At 45.7% G+C, this 19,194-nt stretch overlaps 1 protein-coding gene across 1 annotated transcript in view; it reads left to right on the plus strand.

Annotated features, from left to right (window-relative positions):
* Positions 1–19,194, plus strand: part of LOC147710990 (uncharacterized) — a 151,037-nt gene that overhangs the window by 72,399 nt on the left and 59,444 nt on the right. The window contains exon 9 of the mRNA XM_086920088.1: positions 18,043–18,174. Within this exon, the coding sequence (XP_086776214.1) occupies positions 18,043–18,174 (132 nt within the window). The remainder of the gene's footprint in view (positions 1–18,042; positions 18,175–19,194) is intronic.

The following is a 19,194-nucleotide window of genomic DNA, read 5'->3' on the forward strand; positions in this document are numbered from 1 at the left end:
TTGGCCTTATTGAGAGTTGGCAGTGGAGAACGTGCAATCAGACCTGCGTGCACCAGGTGAGTGTTTTGTCCTGTCTTGTGTTGGATCCTGGACTTTTGGTACTTGGCATTTTTGGTGACTTGTGGTCACGGAGATACTCTGAAAAGGGGATCTGACGGGGCAATATTGAGATTGCACGTGTAGATGCCCCTGGCCTGGTTGTTGCGAAAAACTGGAGATAGCGACTACACGCCTTACTTGTGGGAGACTGCGGTTTGCACTTGGGCCGGATTGTCCTCGGGAACGCAGACAGTTGAGATTGGGTAGCGCTCGGACAAATCTGGAGCAGCGCTTGCAAAAGCGGGCTTAGCCAGCATAGTCCGGGAGGTGAACCATGAATACTGCCGGATGGCCTGTAGGTTGGTCTGTGGTTTAGAAACCTGTGTAAACTATCTCCAGGCAGTCTAAGGACAAGACTGTTATTGAATATTGATTTTGTGGTTTTCTGAATATTGCATCAAAGAGTTCTCCATAGGCAGGAGTCGACGGGCTCCGTTTTCTGATTGCAGGATATTGGTATACCATTTGTTTCTCGTTTGCATACGACGCATTTTTGTTTTATGTATGTTGGACATTGTACGTTGAATGAATGAAGACATGGCCATGTGTTTGATGAAATTGTGTTGAATGCAATTTGGTTCAATTTTCTTGAATAATAATATTTGATTTCTTTTCAGCTGACCTATTATACAAAAAGACAATTCTTAGCAAACTGTGCTTTGGCTGTTTTCGTCCGGAGAGCATGAGGTTGGACGAAAGCCAACCTTCTCCTCCGGAAGGTACACCCAGCCACGATATGTATTGCAAGCACGGTATTGGTCCCCTTCTCTTTAATTCCTTGTGGCATAAGTACACCAAGGATAACATAGAATTACAGTGGCCAAAAACTGGATCTTTCGATGAGAAAAAGATTCAGTATTTACAAGAACGTCTTTTCGTCAAGCGCAGCCGACAGGCTATGTTCGATACTCTGAATAAGTGGCAGAAAGAGGCAAAAAGGAGACGTATTAGGTCAGAAAAATTACTCAAGGTTCAGCAAGGGCAAACTATTACGCAGAAGGCTTTTGCACATGATAAGAGTAAAACAGAAAAGAACATAGAGGTAGAGGATAGACGATTTAGGTTGCAAGTCGACAAAAGCTACGTAACAAGAAATGAAGCTGAGGATGATGCCCCGCAACGCATATACCCCGCGGTCCCCGTCCAGCCACCCGCTGTACCGCCGGCATCGGCCCCCGTGGATCAGGGTTCCACCACCCCTAACCGTGACACGAACATCCCGTCTCCCTCACCTGGAGACATGGCCACTCTTATCCCTGATTCCAAATCGACCTATCCATTCCCCCGAGTACAACTGAGCGTACCAAGTCCCATAGGGGTCTCTCAATCAGCCAGCACCACGCCCGGTGTGGCAGATCAGACTCCGAAAGGGGCATTAGGGGGGTTGGAAGGTAAATGGTTATTTACCAGGTCATCCGTGGCCTATGGAGAGAAGGAAGCGTTAGCCGATCAAGCTGTCCAATGGATCAGGAATAACGCATATACTGTAGAAGACATATGGAGCACTGTGAAAGATTTGGAGCCCGTAATGCAACAGCACGTGGTGTTCCAAATGTCGAATTCCCTCATTTGGGCCTGGGAGGTTAGCTTTAGCAATGGGAGCGCTCCTCAAATATTGTATGAGATTCGTGATTGGACCTATAGGTTTAATTTGAGTCCGCAGGAAGTGTATAAAAACGTAGTCACCCTGGCCCAATATAAGGGAAGATTATTTTTGAAATGTCCCCAATGGACTTCAGAACACCCCCTGACTCAGTGGACCTCGCAACATCCCATGCGAGAGGTCCATCCCATTTATCATCCCGAGGTTCCCGAACTGCGCGATGATAATCAGGCCATTACTCGGCAACGAGTAGACTCCAGGTTTCAGGAGCAATGGGTGTACACTCCATGGAAAAGGAGTGAGGTCCTTTCATTGAAATCCCAATTGCCCGACCCTCGCAAGAACCCTACAGCCTATTACAAAGAATTGACCGAGGCTGCTGCCTCGGCTGTTATGACGTTAGCAGATGTGGAGCTGTTCTTTGGTTTACTTGTGCCTGTGGATATATGGCGACAGGTGCACGACTCTGATCACGCCGAATTAGGGGGTACGTGGGATGAGCTGCGAATATGGGACAGGGACCGCAAACCAGGATCAAACCCAGGGTTGAAATAACATCCCTACCAGCGAGAATTATCGCCTTTATGCACACTCTGATACCCCCGAGAAAAGTCGATTGGGACAAATTGACTGCTTGCATGTCCGATTTTTTTACGAGGTTTGAAGGAGTTTTCATTGATTTTAGTGGGCAGGATCTAGAGACCGAGGGTGGAATTAGGCTGTTTGTGAATAGATTTGTTACGAACTTGGCCCCGGAAGTTTCCGCACGTCTACAAGCAGCGGAAAGTACCTGGACTACCTCCACCCCGTCTGTAATTTTGAGCATGGCCCAGTACTACGAGCATAGAGAGAATGAATGTAAGGAGAAAGTGGAGAAAAAGGCCAAGGACTTGAAAACACGAGTACTACTGCAGCAGGTCGTGCAGGGACAAGGAGGGGGAAGAGGAACTCGGGGACCCGTGTCCCGAGGGGCGGGCGTGGGCCGAGGCGCGGGCGGGGCTCCGACTGTGGGTTTGAACCAGTGTTCCTATTGTAAGGAGGAGGGACATTGAAAAGCACAGTGTCCACTGTTACTCGCTCAGAACGGAGCAGTCCGAGGGCGAGGACGTGGACGGGGAGGCCCTGACCGGAACGATATGCGCAGAGAAGAGGGATCAGGCAAGTCTGACCGTAATCACTTTGATAGAGGTCATGACCGGCAGTACTATCATAACGATTATGAATATGAGGATCAGGATTCGTATGCACAAGCATAGGACAGCCAGGGACAGAGTAGGGGCCAAGTGTCGATCCCGGTCAATCAAAAGGGACCCTATGTAAAAGGGGAGGTGTTGGGGACTTCTGAAGATTTCCTAATTGACACGAGGGCAATGAATAGTTCCGTTGCTCGATCGTTGGTTCCAGGGGCGACTCTGTCCGGGCAAAATAATATTTCAGTGGGATTCTCGGGAGTCCCAGTGGTCAGTCCCATTTCCAAACCTCTTCCCTTTTCGATTGGCCCTGCGACCGTCGACACTCCACTTTTGCTTACCTCACATTGTGGAGAAAATTTGCTGGGTTTGGATATGTTGAAAAAGCTAAACGCGACCATACATTGTTCTGCCGATGGGGTGTATTTGACGATCAGACCTTGTCCTGAATATTTGAAACAATGCTTTGCTAAAAATGAGCCCCTACCCCCGGAGTTCGATGGCATCCCAGCCACACTTTGGGCAACAGGGGATGCTGATGTCGGTAAATTAGATATCCCCCCGGTACACATCACGCTGAAACAAGGGGCAAAACTGCCACGCATTCCGCAGTACAAGATTGCACCGGCCGGTGAGCGGGCGTTGCTATCTATTATCCAGGATTTGATTGACAAGGGAGTGGTGGAAGAAACAGCCGCGAATGTGTGTAATAGCCCCATTCTTCCGATTTTGAAACGGAATTCTGATTCTAGCATACCAGGACAGGATGCTGCTTATCGTTTTGTGATTGACCTTAGAGCTGTCAAAAAGATTGTGGTGCCACAGTATCCGGTCACCGGTGGTGACTGACATTACCACCATCCTTACGATGATTCCACCAACCGCACAATATTTTTCGGTCATTGATCTGAAGAATGCCTTCTTCAGTATCCCCATTCATCCTGATAGCAGGCAGATAATCGGATTCTCGTTATCTGGCCGCAGCTTCCGCTGCTGCCGCGCACCACAAGGCTATACTGAAAGCCCGAGTATATACAGCCAGGCTCTCAAGGCTTTACTGGATGATTTGGACTTGCCACAGGGTAACGTCCTACTGCAGTACGTGGATGATCTCCTGATCGCTTCAGATACGAAAGAGGGTTGCAAGGATGCGACCGTTAAGTTGTTACATCATCTGGCTGCAAAGGGGAATAAGGTCTCTTTGTCCAAATTCCAATACTGTCGAGAGGAAGTGACCTACCTCGGTCATCTACTATTGAAGGAGGGTAGACGACTAACACCTGAACGTATTACTACCATTGCTACAATGTCTGTCCCTTGCACGCAACGCGAAGTTCGCGCTTTTCTTGGCATAACCTCTTACTGTCGCCAATGGATACCAAATTTTTCCCTTCTTGCTAAACCTCTGTTGCATCTGACTACTAAGGACGTGCATGAACCCCTTCCCTGGACGGATGAATGTCAGCACTCTTTTGAATCTTTGAAAACTGCTCTTTGTTCTGCCCCTGTCTTGGGCACTCCTGACTACCGTAAACCTTTTGTACTATACGTGCATGAGGTCGACGGTTGTTCACTGTCAGTGTTAACGCAGGACTTTGGTGGTAAGCAAAGACCTTGCGCCTATTTGTCAGCTACTTTGGATAATGTCGCAAGAGCACTTCCAAGCTGTCTGAGGGCCACCGCAGCTGTTGCAGTGGCCATCCGGCAGTCAGAAGGACTTGTTTTAAATTCCAACCTAACAGTGATGGTGCCGCATGCTGTGGATACCTTGCTAAACAAAACAAAAACACAGCATCTCACAAGCGCACGCCTCACTGGATATGAGCTAACACTATTCGCACCGCACATCACGATCACTCGGTGTGCAACATTGAATCCGGCCACCTTGTTGCCACTTCCTACGGGTGAACAGAATGATGACATACATGATTGTATTTTTCGCACTGAAGAAGAGACTAAAGGCAGGATTGACTTAACGGACACCCCCCTAGCTGAACCCCAGGGGGAATTGTATGTCGATGGGTCCTGTTTCAAATTGGCAGATGGAACAAAAACAGCTGCATATGCAATTACGACTCTAAAAACAGTAGTCGAGACATTCTGAGTTCCCCATCGGTCAACCCAAGCAGCTGAACTCTTGGCCCTCCTGCGAGCCTGCGAATTGAGCGAGGGACTTGAGGTCAACATTTACACTGACAGCCAATACGCCTTTGGCGTGGCCCATAGCTTTGGGCGGCTGTGGAGGGAGCGGGGTTTTCTTACTTCCCATGGTCAAAAGATACAGAATGGTCCCCTGGTGCTACAATTGTTAGATGCCCTCACCTTACCTAAGAAAGTAGCCATCATTAAATGCAGTGCGCATAAAGCAATAGTAGATGAGGTGGGGGAAGGGAATGCCTTTGCGGATCAGGTGGCCAAGCAGACAGCACAGTCCTTAATGTCAAAAATGTTTGTGAATACTTCTGCAAGGTGGGTGGAGGACTCTGAGTTGTTCGATAACACCATGGAAAGTGTGAGGGTGTTACAGCAGGAAGCTACACCTGCCGAATTGGAGAAATGGGAAAAGGAGGTAGGAAGACTGGATGAGAATAATTGCTGGGTTGATCTGACAGAGAAACAAAGCATAATAGCTGTGTTCATGGGTTTATTCGTCTATTTGGAATATGAGTACCCTTTGCAGAAATTTCTACCAACCACTGTTGCCCCCTCTGAGCATCTCCTATACACTTTAGCACCCCACAAGGAGCGCCATCGCCAGACTTATGCCAAAAATGTTTTTGTTGAGATGCTCCATCAAACTCACAGTGTTGCTAACACTACTGATTGCTGGGTGTGTGGGCTCTTGCCCTCGGTGGTTCATAATCATGATTTATTCCTCTCCTTACCCATGACCTATTTAGGAAGCTGTGAAGCATGGTTTAGGCTGTTTTCGGCTATATACCGCGATTGGGGTGAGCAGCGAAAAACTTTGGATTACAATGAGCATAACTTGGTGTTGGAATACATTGATGCACATTATGGCTTTAATAAAAGTGGTCGTGGGGGGCGGGGATATATAGACCCGCAGGCTTGTATGCAGAAATATTTAGCAGTAAGAGACGAGGCTTGGATGGAGGAAGAACTTTATGACTTTAGGAATTTTAATGCATCCCAATACTTCCAGCTGTTTCTTGAGCGAATTGTTACTAGAGATCGTGCTGTACCTATTCCTATCCTGAATGTTTCCTCAGTATTTTGTGTACAAGGGATAGGCAGGGTGCAGGTTGGGGAGAGCATTTGCAACTACACCTATCGGTTACGAAAACGCATTTGCCCTCCGTTGGTCACCCCGCCCAATGTTTATTTCGTCTGTGGTGAAAATGCATACACTTGGTTACCACGAAATTGGGCAGGACGGTGTTACATGTCCTTCCTCTATCCGCCTGTATACATAGCACCTTCGGATTACCATCGTACACACCGGTTGCGTTCCATGGTCCCAACGCCTTCAATGGTGCCCCAAAGGCAGCGCAGGCAGCTTATTAAGACTGAGGTCGACCAAACGGACACCTCTTTGCAGCAATTCACAGATTTTAGCAACGGGTTAGTACCTTTCTGGGGCCCAATTTTTAATAGCAGAGAAATTCGAAGACTGTCCAGGATAGTGGAAAATGTAATTAATATAACTACTGACATCATGACCAACCTTAGGGCTGAGCTTCAGGCGACGAGGCTAGTTGCGCTCCAAAACCATATGGTTTTAGACGTTATCTTAGCTGACCGCGGTGGAGCATGCCGCATGTTTGGCAGCTCTTGCTGCGTGTATATTCCTGACTCCGCCCCCTCTGTTCATTTGGCCATTCAGAAATTGCATCGCATTGCCTCTGATATGCATGTCGATAATGGTTCCTGGTCACTGTCTGGGTGGCTCTGGGGACTTCTGACCACCTGGGGATGGAAGATTTTGTTAATTCTGGGCGGAGCAGCCGGTATCATTTTTACCTGCTGCGTCCTGTTGCAGTGCGGCCCGACATGTTGTTCCTACTGTGCCTCCAGGATCGCTACCATGTGTATACCAAACAAGGTCCCTTCTAAAGCTCAGATGTTGCAACAGGAGATAAATGAGCTGATGACCATAAATGAAGATATTTTTGAAGATTAGCTTTTCTGTCCTATCTATTTAGCTACACCACGCTAAAAGGAGGGTTTGAGGATCTGGCATCAAGGTATAACTGTATAGTTCCTATAATCGATGTATTAGAATTAGCATGATGTATCTAAATGTTTTAGCATACGCACGCAAACATTGACATAAATCAACATTGCGGTATTTTAGATTCCAAGCTTGCACCACTCTCTGCATTTTACGCTCTTTTTGACTTGACCGACGGCATTTTGTGGCCTCGCTCGAAGCCTTACATTAACAGACCCCGTTCATTCCCTTCACCGAAGTCGTTCTCCCGAGAAATAACCCAACTGTTGCAGAATTGCTGTTTCAGCTCGTTAGGCCTGTCAAGGTTGTAGGTAGCAGGAGAAGGCCTGATAAGCACATTCCGGGAGGGGTGCGGGGCGGACTGTCTCAGAGCTGGTAGAGGGTAGTCAACCGTTCGACCTTGCTAATCTAGGATGAGCGAAACCAAGAGTGCTTTGTGTGCCATATATGGCCTTTCCTTCTCTCGCACAGTTGTACCAACTTGTATTTTTCCATCTTGGGCAATGATTCTGCAAATGCAACTGTATATATGTGATGTTCTGACAGTGTGCCAGCAGTCTTCTTGCGGACCTCGTGGGGTTAGGTCCCAAGGAGCTCCTCTGGCAGAGTTTGTCTTTGTATAATAAATGCTTGGACCTTCTACACTGCCAACCGACTGATTATTGGTATTGCAAATGGGATTGGGTGTGATGATAACTGTAATTGGGAGGTGGTGAATAATTTTACATACATCAACAGGTATAATGTGATACAGGGCTTTACAACTTTTCGCTTCTCCCTAGATGTGTCATGTTGTAAATGGGCCGCATTTTCATGGCGCCGGTGCATCACAAAAAGTGACACAACGGCAGCGCAAAAATGATGCAAGGGGCTTGTAAATCTGCCACTTTGTATTTAGAGAGCCTCTGGGTTTTTCAAGCCCTGTCTGGAGTATGCTTCCGAGTATGCTTCCGAGCCCCCGCTAGAAATATTTGTTCTGCATTTGTACACCAGCCCTAAAGGACGAAGGGGCAGATTTATGATAACTGGCGCATCCCCAGGGATGCGCCAGTTATTTTGCGCCGCTGCTCCGCCACCCATGGTGCGCCGCATTTACAATGCAGCGCACCATGGGGCAAAAATGGCACAGATGCGTCACGCATCTGTGCCGTAAAAGTGACGCATTGCTGGAGTTGCGTCGCAAGCGCGACGCAGCTCCAGCAAGGCTCGGAGGTGCCTCATCTTTACAATGCTGCGTCAAGACCTACGCCGGCTTCAAGCAGGCGCAGGGATTTGACGCAGCATTGGCCTGAAAGTGACTGAGTGAAATCTTATAGATTTCACTCAGCCACTTTTGCGAGGCGCACCTGCCCCGGAACGCCCACCCTGCGCCGGAACGCCCACACGTGGCGCAGGGCTTTACAACGTGACGCATCTGCCTAGATGCGTCACGTTGTAAATGGGTCGTAGGGATGCGCCACGTTTACGCCGCAGTTGCGTGACGCAAACGTGGCGCATTCCCAACATAAATCATCCCCAAAATACTTACAGAACGGCAGGTGTGTCCCCCTTCCAGTTTCAGGCATCCAAGAAAGAGAGCTGGCGCCTCAACGTCTTGCTGCAAAAGTTTACAAAATCGGGTTTGTTATTGGTCTTCAGGCAGCTCCGGCATACATCTATTGTGACCTAAGCTTACTGCGAACCATCATTTCACGGTTTCCTTCTCTTTCAAGTTATAGAGTGTTGAAGCCGTCATCTAGTCCCTTTGCTCGCTCAGGTGAGTAAACCACTAAAACTACAGAGTATACAACTGTGAAGTGCAGCCAATTTATTCAAATTGGTTTTATGGCAATTCTTTTAATGCTTAGATCACACAACTTGTGCACATTTATTGAGTCAATTGAAGACCATGTTAGATGTGAATACATCTAACATGGGCTTCGATTGGAATTGATAGAGCATATTATCAAGGCCATTATCGCCGCTTTATCAGTAGTTTCCTGCCGATAAAAGCGGCGATAATGTATCGCCTGTCCTTGATAATATGCCCCAATATAATTACAACAACAATAGCTCTAACTCAATCAAATGCGAGACCTATTGACATTGCCAATGTTTGTTTTTATTGCAATGCCACTGCCATATCACCCCTCCTCTCCTTGTAATACTACTTTTTATGGTCTGGCTGGACAGCGCAGGCAGCTATCAGCAGACAAATATGTGTGCATCACTAGAGAAGCGCTTTGGCTCTGCCCAGATGTTGGGAGCCAGAATTACATGTCTTGATTGGGCAGAAGTTGTGTGCTTTGATGAAAAAGGGTTTGCCCTCCATGCAGCTGCGATCATTTAGTTAATTTATCCAGTTGTCTGAGGTTGAAATTTCAGAGGAACGCAGATGACATTATAATGCTAATAAAGTGTCTTAGATAAGCAGATAATGTGTTTTATTTTTGTCTGCCAACAGCACAGATGTTAGGAGGGTAACCTTTAAAATACATGCATTTTTGGTCTGGCTTGACAGTGCAACATTCACCTGACCTTTAACCCCCTCCAATATTATTTTTCCAATATTATTATCCAATATTATTATACAGTTCTTTACTTCAACACAAATACATATCCATTGCCACGCTAGCTACCTATAATGATTCACATTTCCAGTGGTTCTTGTTTTGGTTATTTAGTGCAAATCCCACTATACTGGTCATCGCTTATGAGAGTCAGACTGATTGCTTTCTACTTCCTCATATTGATGTTTCTTTATTGTGGCGTGTTAAGACAGTGTTTATTCTCCACATTCTCCTGGGTTGTTATGGTAGGTAATGTCATTGTGCCTAGATAGCAAGTGTAAAGTGGTATCCTAGCAGAGTATTGAACTTCTGCGTCTATTTTATTGCAATTTTTTGGTATTGTGCTGTTTTAGTTTAGTTCCTGGGTGTTTCATCCTATTTGTTTCAGTATGTCATGGTCTTAGACAACATAAAGGGTATTACTCAATGACTCCAGGTAGATGTATCCTTTTTGAAGAGCTCTTACTACCTCTTTAACAGGCATTGTTTAGAGATCAATGTGCATAAGGCTAGGCAGCGGGTGTACCTTTCTGTTCCTGCAGTTGATGGTTTGGACAGTACTGGTGTAAGCCTTTTTCCCTAATTAGTAACAACTCCATCCTTTTGGTGGCTGGCTTCATGACAGGGATGGCTTTGTGGCAGTGTGAGGGATGTGGCCGCTCTTGGCGCTGACTTGGAGGGAGGGGGGCACTGACATCTGGGTAGGGTGAGGGCGCTGTGTTTAGCAATAAATTATGTTTTAAAAGCAACTGCTGCAGAGTTTCTTGTGTGTCCAGCTTTCAGGCAGCAATAAAAATGTCGAAATAACTCTTGTGTTTAATGTTCCTGCGAGAGAAATAGAGAGATCGTAGTTTTGCCTAGTGGCAGTTTTGACTCACTGTAAAGTAGCTGTTAGATTTGGGGGTCTCTGGTTGGCACAGGTAAATGTAAATGTTAATGTAAATGTATGTATGTAAATGTATAGGCATTTATATAGCGCACTACTTACCCGGAGGGTCCCAAGGCGCTTCGACCGCTGCGAAACCCTTCCTGGCTTCCCTGAGAGATGGTCCCTTAATGGGTATCTCCAGGGTGAGACCAGGCATCCCCGGCGGTCTGGTGGGGCCGTTAGTGAAGATGAGGCAAGTTAATGCCCAGAGTTGCCGAGTGTGATCGCTGATCAGAGTGGGCACCGAGGTGAGAGAATTATCGAGTCCGCTGACCCTGGTCCAGAAACCTGCCGCGCCGGGAATCGAACCCTGGTCCCGGGCCGTCCTATGCTCTCGGGTCTGCCGCCTCTAACCAGTGAGCCACACTACTTCACGTATGTACGTAAGTACTTGTGACAAGCAGGGACCCTCTCCTCTAGTCAGGGCAATGGACTTATTCTTTAAAATAACCCCTGCTCACCCTCTAGGTTGCGTGGTGCGAGCAGACAAGGCTAAACTTCAGAGCGTTATGGGTTAAGCATTTATGACAACATACACTAATTCAATGATCCACCACAAAAGGACACCAGTCTAGGTTTTATATAAAAAATAGGTATTTTATGTATATATATCAAGCAGACTTAATTCAAGACCCAGGTAACGTTTCAAATCAGGCCACAATACTTTTTATGCAAGAATATGATTATTTAAAAGAAATGGGTCTCATTTAGGCTTATGCGGGTCGTGCTGACTGTGCGGAACGTTGCGGGACAGATCCTACCATCAACAAAAGGGTTAAAACAATGTTGCGGACTCTCGGGTCCGGTGCGCACGATTCAGAATACGGCTCTCACAGTACCTTTTTTAGTGTAGAATTGTGGACGCGGATGAGGCGTGCGTAGGCGAGGCGTCCTAGGAGCAATTCGGCAGCCCCTCTCCCATTGGTAAGTGTCTGGCTCGCGCAGGTGTCTCGGTCCGAGACATTCGAGCAGATGCGCCCGGGGAGCGACCCAGGTGGTCCTAGGCGTGGAGCCTCCGGCGTGCGTGACGTTCGTCCGTGTCGTGCCTATCGAGCGGGGGATGACTTTCCTTTCTGTCAGCAGCGCGACGTCTAGGAGCTGGTACGCTTCGATGTACGAGTCGTCTCCTTCCGTGCAGGGCTGCTGTTCTCTGGTGCACGGTGAAAGGGGGCCAGTACCCTTCTTGCGTACGGGCCGAACTTGCGATGCACTCCCTTCAAGGTTTCCCACAGCGGGGACGCTGCGAGCAGTGCGGTTCTCGGAGGAGGGTGAAGCGGGTGCGGGCGGCCCAGCGGGACGGTGAGAGTGCGGCTCGTAGGCGAGCGGTTCACACGGGCGGGCGGTTACAGGTACGGCTTAATGGCTGTCCAGGGGTACGGGGCACACTTGGCTGGCAGCTCCAGCAGCAGGGGAAGATTGGCAATTTCCAGCGGCTCGGGTTCAAGGCAGGCGGAGTCCAATGGTCCTGGGACTCTATTCAGGGGGCAAATCGCACACAAGCCCTTGGAGATTGTTCAAAAAATGCACAAGTTGATACAAAGTCACTTCAGTCTTTTCCTCTCCTTCTTGCAGCAAGGCGCCCACCACAGGCCAGTTTCCCAGGTCAGAGACAGTACTCCTCCATGCAGCTTTTCCAGGTCCTTCTCGTCGGGCAGAGGTTCTTCTTGGCTTAAACAGGATCTGATTTCTTAGGAGCAGGGCTCCTATATTTATATTGCAAATCCTTTGTTCCTTGAGGCCAGGGGGCCTTTGCTTAGTTCAATTCAGCTTTGGAGCACTTTGTTGACATGAGGCTGCCGTCTTCTTTCAGGGTGCAGGGCAGAGACATCACAAACTCCCTAGGAGGTGGAGCCAGCATTGTGGTCAACAAGTACAGTCCAGGAGTACTGTGTTGACAGTCTTCCCTCTCTCTTCACAAGGTACAGGGTGAAGACATCAGACACTCCACAGGAGGTGGAGCCAGCATTGTGGTGACAGAGCACAGCCCTATTCAGAGTCAAGGGGCACTCCTCCCACCCATCCTGGTGTAATCTTTCTATTCACCACCTGGCGGCCCAGACTGTCTCCTAGAATCCCCCCAGCCCTGTCACCTCACAGAAACCAGACAGCAGATACACATCAGAGCAGAGGTGGGCTGAAATGGTTAGGCAAGCAAATACTAACTTTCTAAAAGTGGTATTTGCAAACAAAGAACATTAAAATAAACTTTGCTAAAAGATGTATTTTATTATTCTGAGTTTAGGCATACCAAACTCGAATTTCTACCATCTTCCCTGAGCCTGCTAGGATTATAGAGTGTAACAATTCCAGCAGTCCATTCTGGCCTATGAGAACAGGTAGCCTCACAATAGTGAAAAACGAAAATGGCTGTAATTCACTATTAGGACATGCCACACACATCAGGGCTTGTCCTACCTTATGCTTACAATGCACCCTGCCTTGGGCCTACCATAGGGGTGACTCACATGAAGTAAAGGGAAGGTTTAGGGATTGGCAAGGGAATGCACCTGCCCAGTCAGCATGACAGTACCAGAATGCACGCGGGTTCTGCAATGACAGACCTTAGGCACATTTTACAGAGCTTCTTCTTTGGGTGGCACAACCAGTGCTGCAGGACCACTAGCAGCATTTGGATTTACAAGCCCTGGGCACTCCTGGTGCACTTTACTGGGGTCAGACAGTAAACCAAATAAGCCAATCATGGAAAACCAATTAACATATTCACTTTACCTAGGGAGCACTTGCACTGTGGCACTGATTGGCAGTGGCACAGTGCTCTGAGCAGCTAACACCAGCAGAAACACATGAGGCACATCAGCAAAAAGTGGAAGGGAGACTCACGCCAAGGTGCCAGGTCTAACAGTAGCGCAGACGATTAATACGCCTGCTGCAGAGAACAGATCTGTATTTTATGTTGATAGCTCTGTGGATTAGTAAAGCTTGCGTTTACCAGAACTTTAAAACAAATGAAGTGTGAGAGAGAGTCTATGGAAAGATGAGGGGAATTTTTGTCAGGTGGCAGTGTGTAAATTCTAGGATGGAGTCATGGGGGAGCAAAAATGATTGTCCCACCAGCATTAAAGTCGGCCCCGCTTGAAGATCTAAAAATATGTGCTTACATTGGAAGTCATTAGTGTTCCAGATGGGTGGGCAATTTTGATGGTTGAAAATTCAGCAATGCGTAGTATAGTCACAAACTGCAAGGACTCTACAAGGAAAAGGCACAAAGACTTGGGGGAGATTTACAAAAAAGTCAAGCAGTGCAGCGCAGCTCCCCGCGAGGCTGTACTGCATTGCACAACAGGGAGAGAGCAGTAGAGTGCTATATCTTCAGAAATATGGCTTTCTCCTCTCCTTTAGCTTGCGCCGGTGCTAATTTCAGTGCTGTGCGCCATGCACACACCTTAGCACCATAGCACAAGGGTGTGTGCATGAGTCTAACAAAGGTTCTAAACAGGAAGGGGACCCTTCTTGTACAAAATACTATGCCTAGACACGCTGGAAAGCTTTTCCCACTTTGAATGCGTGTTGCACAGTGCAGCACGCATGTAAAGTCGGAAAAGCACTGAGAAAAGAAAGCATTTTTCCTGTTAGTGTCTCCTTTGAAAGGCCATTACATTTTGGCGCAAAACCATGTCTACAAATCTTTGTAAATATGGCTTTGCGTCAAAAGGCATGGGTGGTTGCATGGGAATGCCCATGTTCCACCCATGTAATGCTCACTCAGCGCTAAGTAGCGCAAAGCAGTGCTTTGCACTACTTTAAGGGTATTTCTAGCGCAAAAAATGTTTTGCTCTGGAAAGTAAATAGCAAAAAAAAAACATGTTGCACTGGTTAGTGTCACTTTTGTGACGCTAAACCAGAGCAAAATGTTTGTAAATCTCCCCCTTAATGTTCTAATTAGTTTCCAGTAATCCACATGACTCTGAACCCTAGCCATATCCGTAAGAGTGACAATGGGCAATGACTAAATTTTATATTAAATTTAAAGGTTTAGTGAAGTTGCTTGTTTCTCATATATGACTCACACTGTTCTTTAAGTACTGTGATGAGAAATAGTTAGTCTCCTTAGAGTTAATAATAGAAAATCTAAACGATGATAATGATGACAATGAAGCGATATCTGTGAAACTTGATTTTTAAAATGATATTTTTTATAATGAATTTTTTTATAACTAATATTGATAGTTTGACATACACCCAAGTTGTGAGCATTCCCTGAAAGTAATAATAGCATCATTGACTATCCTATGAATTATTTTTAAACAAAGTTTCACAAAATGGTGTTTAGTGCCTAGGTAGCAGTAATAGCCGCCCACAGGCATTTATCACTGCTTCAGCTCCAGCAAAAATGAATAACGGAACTCAACCTAAGCCACATAAGTGATAGGATTTTTAACTCCTGCCACAACATTGATCCATACCCATTCATTTGTGAATGAGTGCATATTGGTAACATTGTGCAGTGTGTTAAGCTTGCTAATTCAAACATACAATCATGCTGTATTCTTGGAAGGATATATTACACACTAAAGGTCATTTTCCATACAGTCTCCTGACAAAAATATTCACACAGTCAAAATGACACCACAAACACAGATTTAGCACAAATGGGTTCTGACAAACCTATTCAGTTTGTTTGTTTTGGGTTTTTTGTAAAATAAACTCAATCTGTAATATGTTTTTCGTACCTTCAGTCCTATATATGGGCTGACCAGTTTCTTGCAATTAGGCTGGACGGCAGAGATATCCACACCATACCAGGCCTTTTTTACAGAAAAGCCCAGGCACCACAAAAGGGTAGAGAAGGTTTTTGTGATTCTCATGGGAAGATGTGGAACCTAAAGTGCACACTCAGAGCATGTCCAGACAAACCCCGAAGGACCCAAGTACGAGTGCGAACTAGGCGTGAACCTCAGTGGCAAATCTCTGACGAAATCTCAAAAGGAGATTTTCAACAAAGGGCTAGGGTATGTACCCACACCAATGGTGAACCCGTTCAAATTATATAAAGAGTTACATGAGTTTTTCTGAGCATTAAGGCGCAAACGTTTTTTCAAGAAAAAATCATACACACAGAATCAGAAAGACACAGTCCTTAGGATAAAGGCCAACTTCTGTCCACTGACTATGAGCACCCCACTAAAAAACGTACATTTGAGCAGGCAGTATTGAAAGAGATTGAGGAATAACCTACAACAAAGCTATTTGACAATCTCCTGCGAATAGAAAGGGATGCCTTAACGGAGCTCAAGAACAATTGAGATATTGCATTCAAACTGGCAGATAAGGGTGGGGCAGTAGTCATTTGACAAAAGGTGATTATAGGACCAAGCATTTGAGACTGTTGGATGACCGTAAGAACTACCAACCCCTTGAAACTGACCCCACAGAAGCCCTTTTCAATTCGATTAAATGTATGGTTGAGGGAGCAGAGATAGGGGGTGTGTCTCTAAATATGAGGAGCAGAATTCTTGGTGAACCACCATTCAGTTACCACCTACTTTTATACCCTTCCCAAGATCCATAAAAATATGATCTTCCTACCAGGGAGACCTATAGTCTAAGGGCTATGGTCAGTGTTAGAACCCTTATCATGCTTCTGTGACTTCGATCTGAGACCTATAGTCCAGAAGACGCTGACTTATCTCAAAGATGCAAAAGATCTCCTGAGATTGATTGAGGACTTGAACTTTGATGCAAGTAGACAACTCCTGTATGGTTTAGACATCGAAGGCCTTTATACGAGCCTCCCAAAAGTGGAAACCTTATTGGCTTTAGAAGAGGTGCTATTCTTGGAAGAGTGGAAATATGACACTTTGTCTTTGAGTGTGCCTGATTGGCCCTCTGCAAGAACTTCTTTCAGTTTAAGAATCAGCTGTACCTACAGACCCATGGGACCTCTATGGGCAGTGCTCTTCCCCCGAGCCTGGAGGTTCTGTATGTACATAACTTTGAATCAAAGTTTGTACTGAATAAGACCAATGCTTTTAGATCAGGGATAGTGACATGGAAAAGGTATATTGATGATGTGCTAGTGGTGTTGTAGGGGTACACACACACACAGCCACATCCTTTATCAATTGGCTCAATGCGTGCAGCCGTAACATCAAATTCACTTTGACCATGAGCAGCATGGAAATGGTATTTCTTGACGTGAAAATCACAATGGAAGGGGGGAAGTTGAAATCTGTAACCCATACAAAACCGACAAAAAGGAGCAACCTATTAAGGTCTAATAGCTTCCACCCAAGCTCCCTACAGGAAAATATACATTATGGTCAGTTTTGTGTGCCTAAGGCGAAATTGCAGTGAATACAAAGATTACAGGGTCCAAGCTGAAAAGCCTAGTTGAGAAAAAACATTTGCTTTTTGATGGTCTCTCTTTGCTGTATCATGGTGTGTGCGTGCTTCAGACAAGAGACTGTGTGCTTCAGGCAACATGACTGCACGGAGAAGGGCGCATGCACCCTACAGAGCCGCTGGTCTTATGGTCCAGTGGGAATGTCTCCTCCCACTTTCTTGTTGCATGTGATTGGCCCTTTTGGCAATCTATCGACATCATTGTGTAGTCATTTGGGCGATTTATTACATGTTCATGTGAGGGACTTCCTGCTCGCATGCGACTGGTCATCAATGTTGGTGACACCTATGACATCAAACTACATGCATCCCTGGCTTATGTGAACCTTATTAAGGAGATAGCCTAGTTTTCATGATATTCTACCTGGATGTACAAGACATTATGTATTATTTTCTGTTTATTAGCCAATCGTAAGTATGCACTCCAGAACTACCCAATCAGGCTGCCCTATGGTATTTCAATGTTCAGTACTGTTTTACTGGTTGAAAGGTGGAAAAACCACCTTTTAATTTTTTCTCTGCATTGCTTGTACCTGGTTCCAACTGTTCTGTGACTTTTCACTTAAAATCCATGGCTCTATGACCTCACGTGATGTAGTTGTGGCTCAATTTAGCTGTAATTCTAGCACACCATACATTACTCCAGTGCTCCACAATCCATGTACGGACCTTACGTATTGTCATCCCTAAGTACTTCACTTCATAGGGGCAAGTGATCATGTAGATGACTCTGTTAGTGTCACAGTTGCTATATTTCCTGTTTTGCTATCTCCTTGGTAACCCTAGATCAAGCTCCATAGTGCCTTTTGTGAGACTACATACATTGCATTTACCACAGGAATAAAAAGGTATATATCAACTAAATGTTGGTGTAGGAACATTGTTCTGTCACCAGTTCAGTGATGGTTGGTTTATATCCCTCAACAACCCAATGTACTCAGTGAGGATGGAATGCTTTTGTTGACTTTAATTATTCTCTTGGTATCAAAATCAGGCTCAGTAAACTAAGTTGATGGCAAATATGATATATTGACTAAATTCCCTGTATTTGCAGTATTCAATAACATATTAAAGTATATTACTTCCTTGTAATATTAACTGAGTTTCTTTCGTATCAGCTCTCCACAATGGAAAACATGCAGCGACATGTGATGGAACTCCAATCGGGCCTGCAAGTCCCAGAAACCCCTATTTCACTACAGCATGAAGAGAGAAGAAAGATACTGACAGAGTCCATCAAACACTTGCAGGTATTTATTAGAACAAAACAGAAAAATGCAAAGGACTTTAATGCCCTTACTGATATCTTAGAATGAGAAACAAGAGAGAAGAAAAGAGAGATAGAGGAGCAATTCATTTTTGACTAGGTAGAATGATATTTTTTTTTGTCCTAGCATAGAGCCTTTTTCTGTTTCTTGTCTAAAATAAGAAATTTCCCACCTCGATGAATAGTTAGACTGTTACTACAAATATTTATATTTTCCGAAAAGTGCAACATTACAATTCTTATCTTTTGACTACTCCATTTGCAACTAAGGTGTGCAATTTTCATCATCATTCAATCGTTATTTCGGCCATTGGCCATCAAAGATATACAGTAAAACATGTATTGTCACTATAAAATCAACATACATAATCAATCACAATATAAAACCTTGAGATTACATACTAATAAAACTACGTTAAAAACTGTAAACCTTAGGATTAAGAGGGAGCCTGCATCTTCAGAATACGGGTGCGAGTGTGCCAGACATTAGTGAGGAATTTTGCTAATACAAATACAGTTAAACTAGAGGCATCAGTTTTTAGGATTCTATACATTGGGAGGTACTCCCTACAACCCAGATTTCTGATCAATGGTAGGAGCCAGTATTTCCTCGCTGCCTTGTAAGCTGGGCAAAACAGGACCACGTGTAAATCGCTTTCCTCCGCCGCAGTGCAAGCCGGGCACTGCTTGGTGGAGGGAGGTGATGACCAGGAGCTGGTAAAGGATCGTAGAGGCAGTGTGCCGTATCTCCATTGGAGAAACAGCTTCCTGGCCAGCGCGGGGGAGATGGCATCTAAAACCCTCTACTGCCTGTACAAGTCCTTGCTTTGCAGAAAAATAGAAGTTAGTGACCCTTCACACTGACTGTCTAGGGCCGTGGCTAATTTATGTTCATGATAAGCGATAGCCAGAGCTCTCCTTGAGATGTTTAATGAGGCATTAGCAGGGTTAGACCAAAGGTCAGGGAGCCCCAGTGCCGTACAGGAGTTTTGGATGTATTTTA

This window comes from Lissotriton vulgaris, chromosome 5 (genome assembly GCF_964263255.1).
Source record: "Lissotriton vulgaris chromosome 5, aLisVul1.2, whole genome shotgun sequence".
Lineage (NCBI taxonomy): Eukaryota > Metazoa > Chordata > Amphibia > Caudata > Salamandridae > Lissotriton > Lissotriton vulgaris.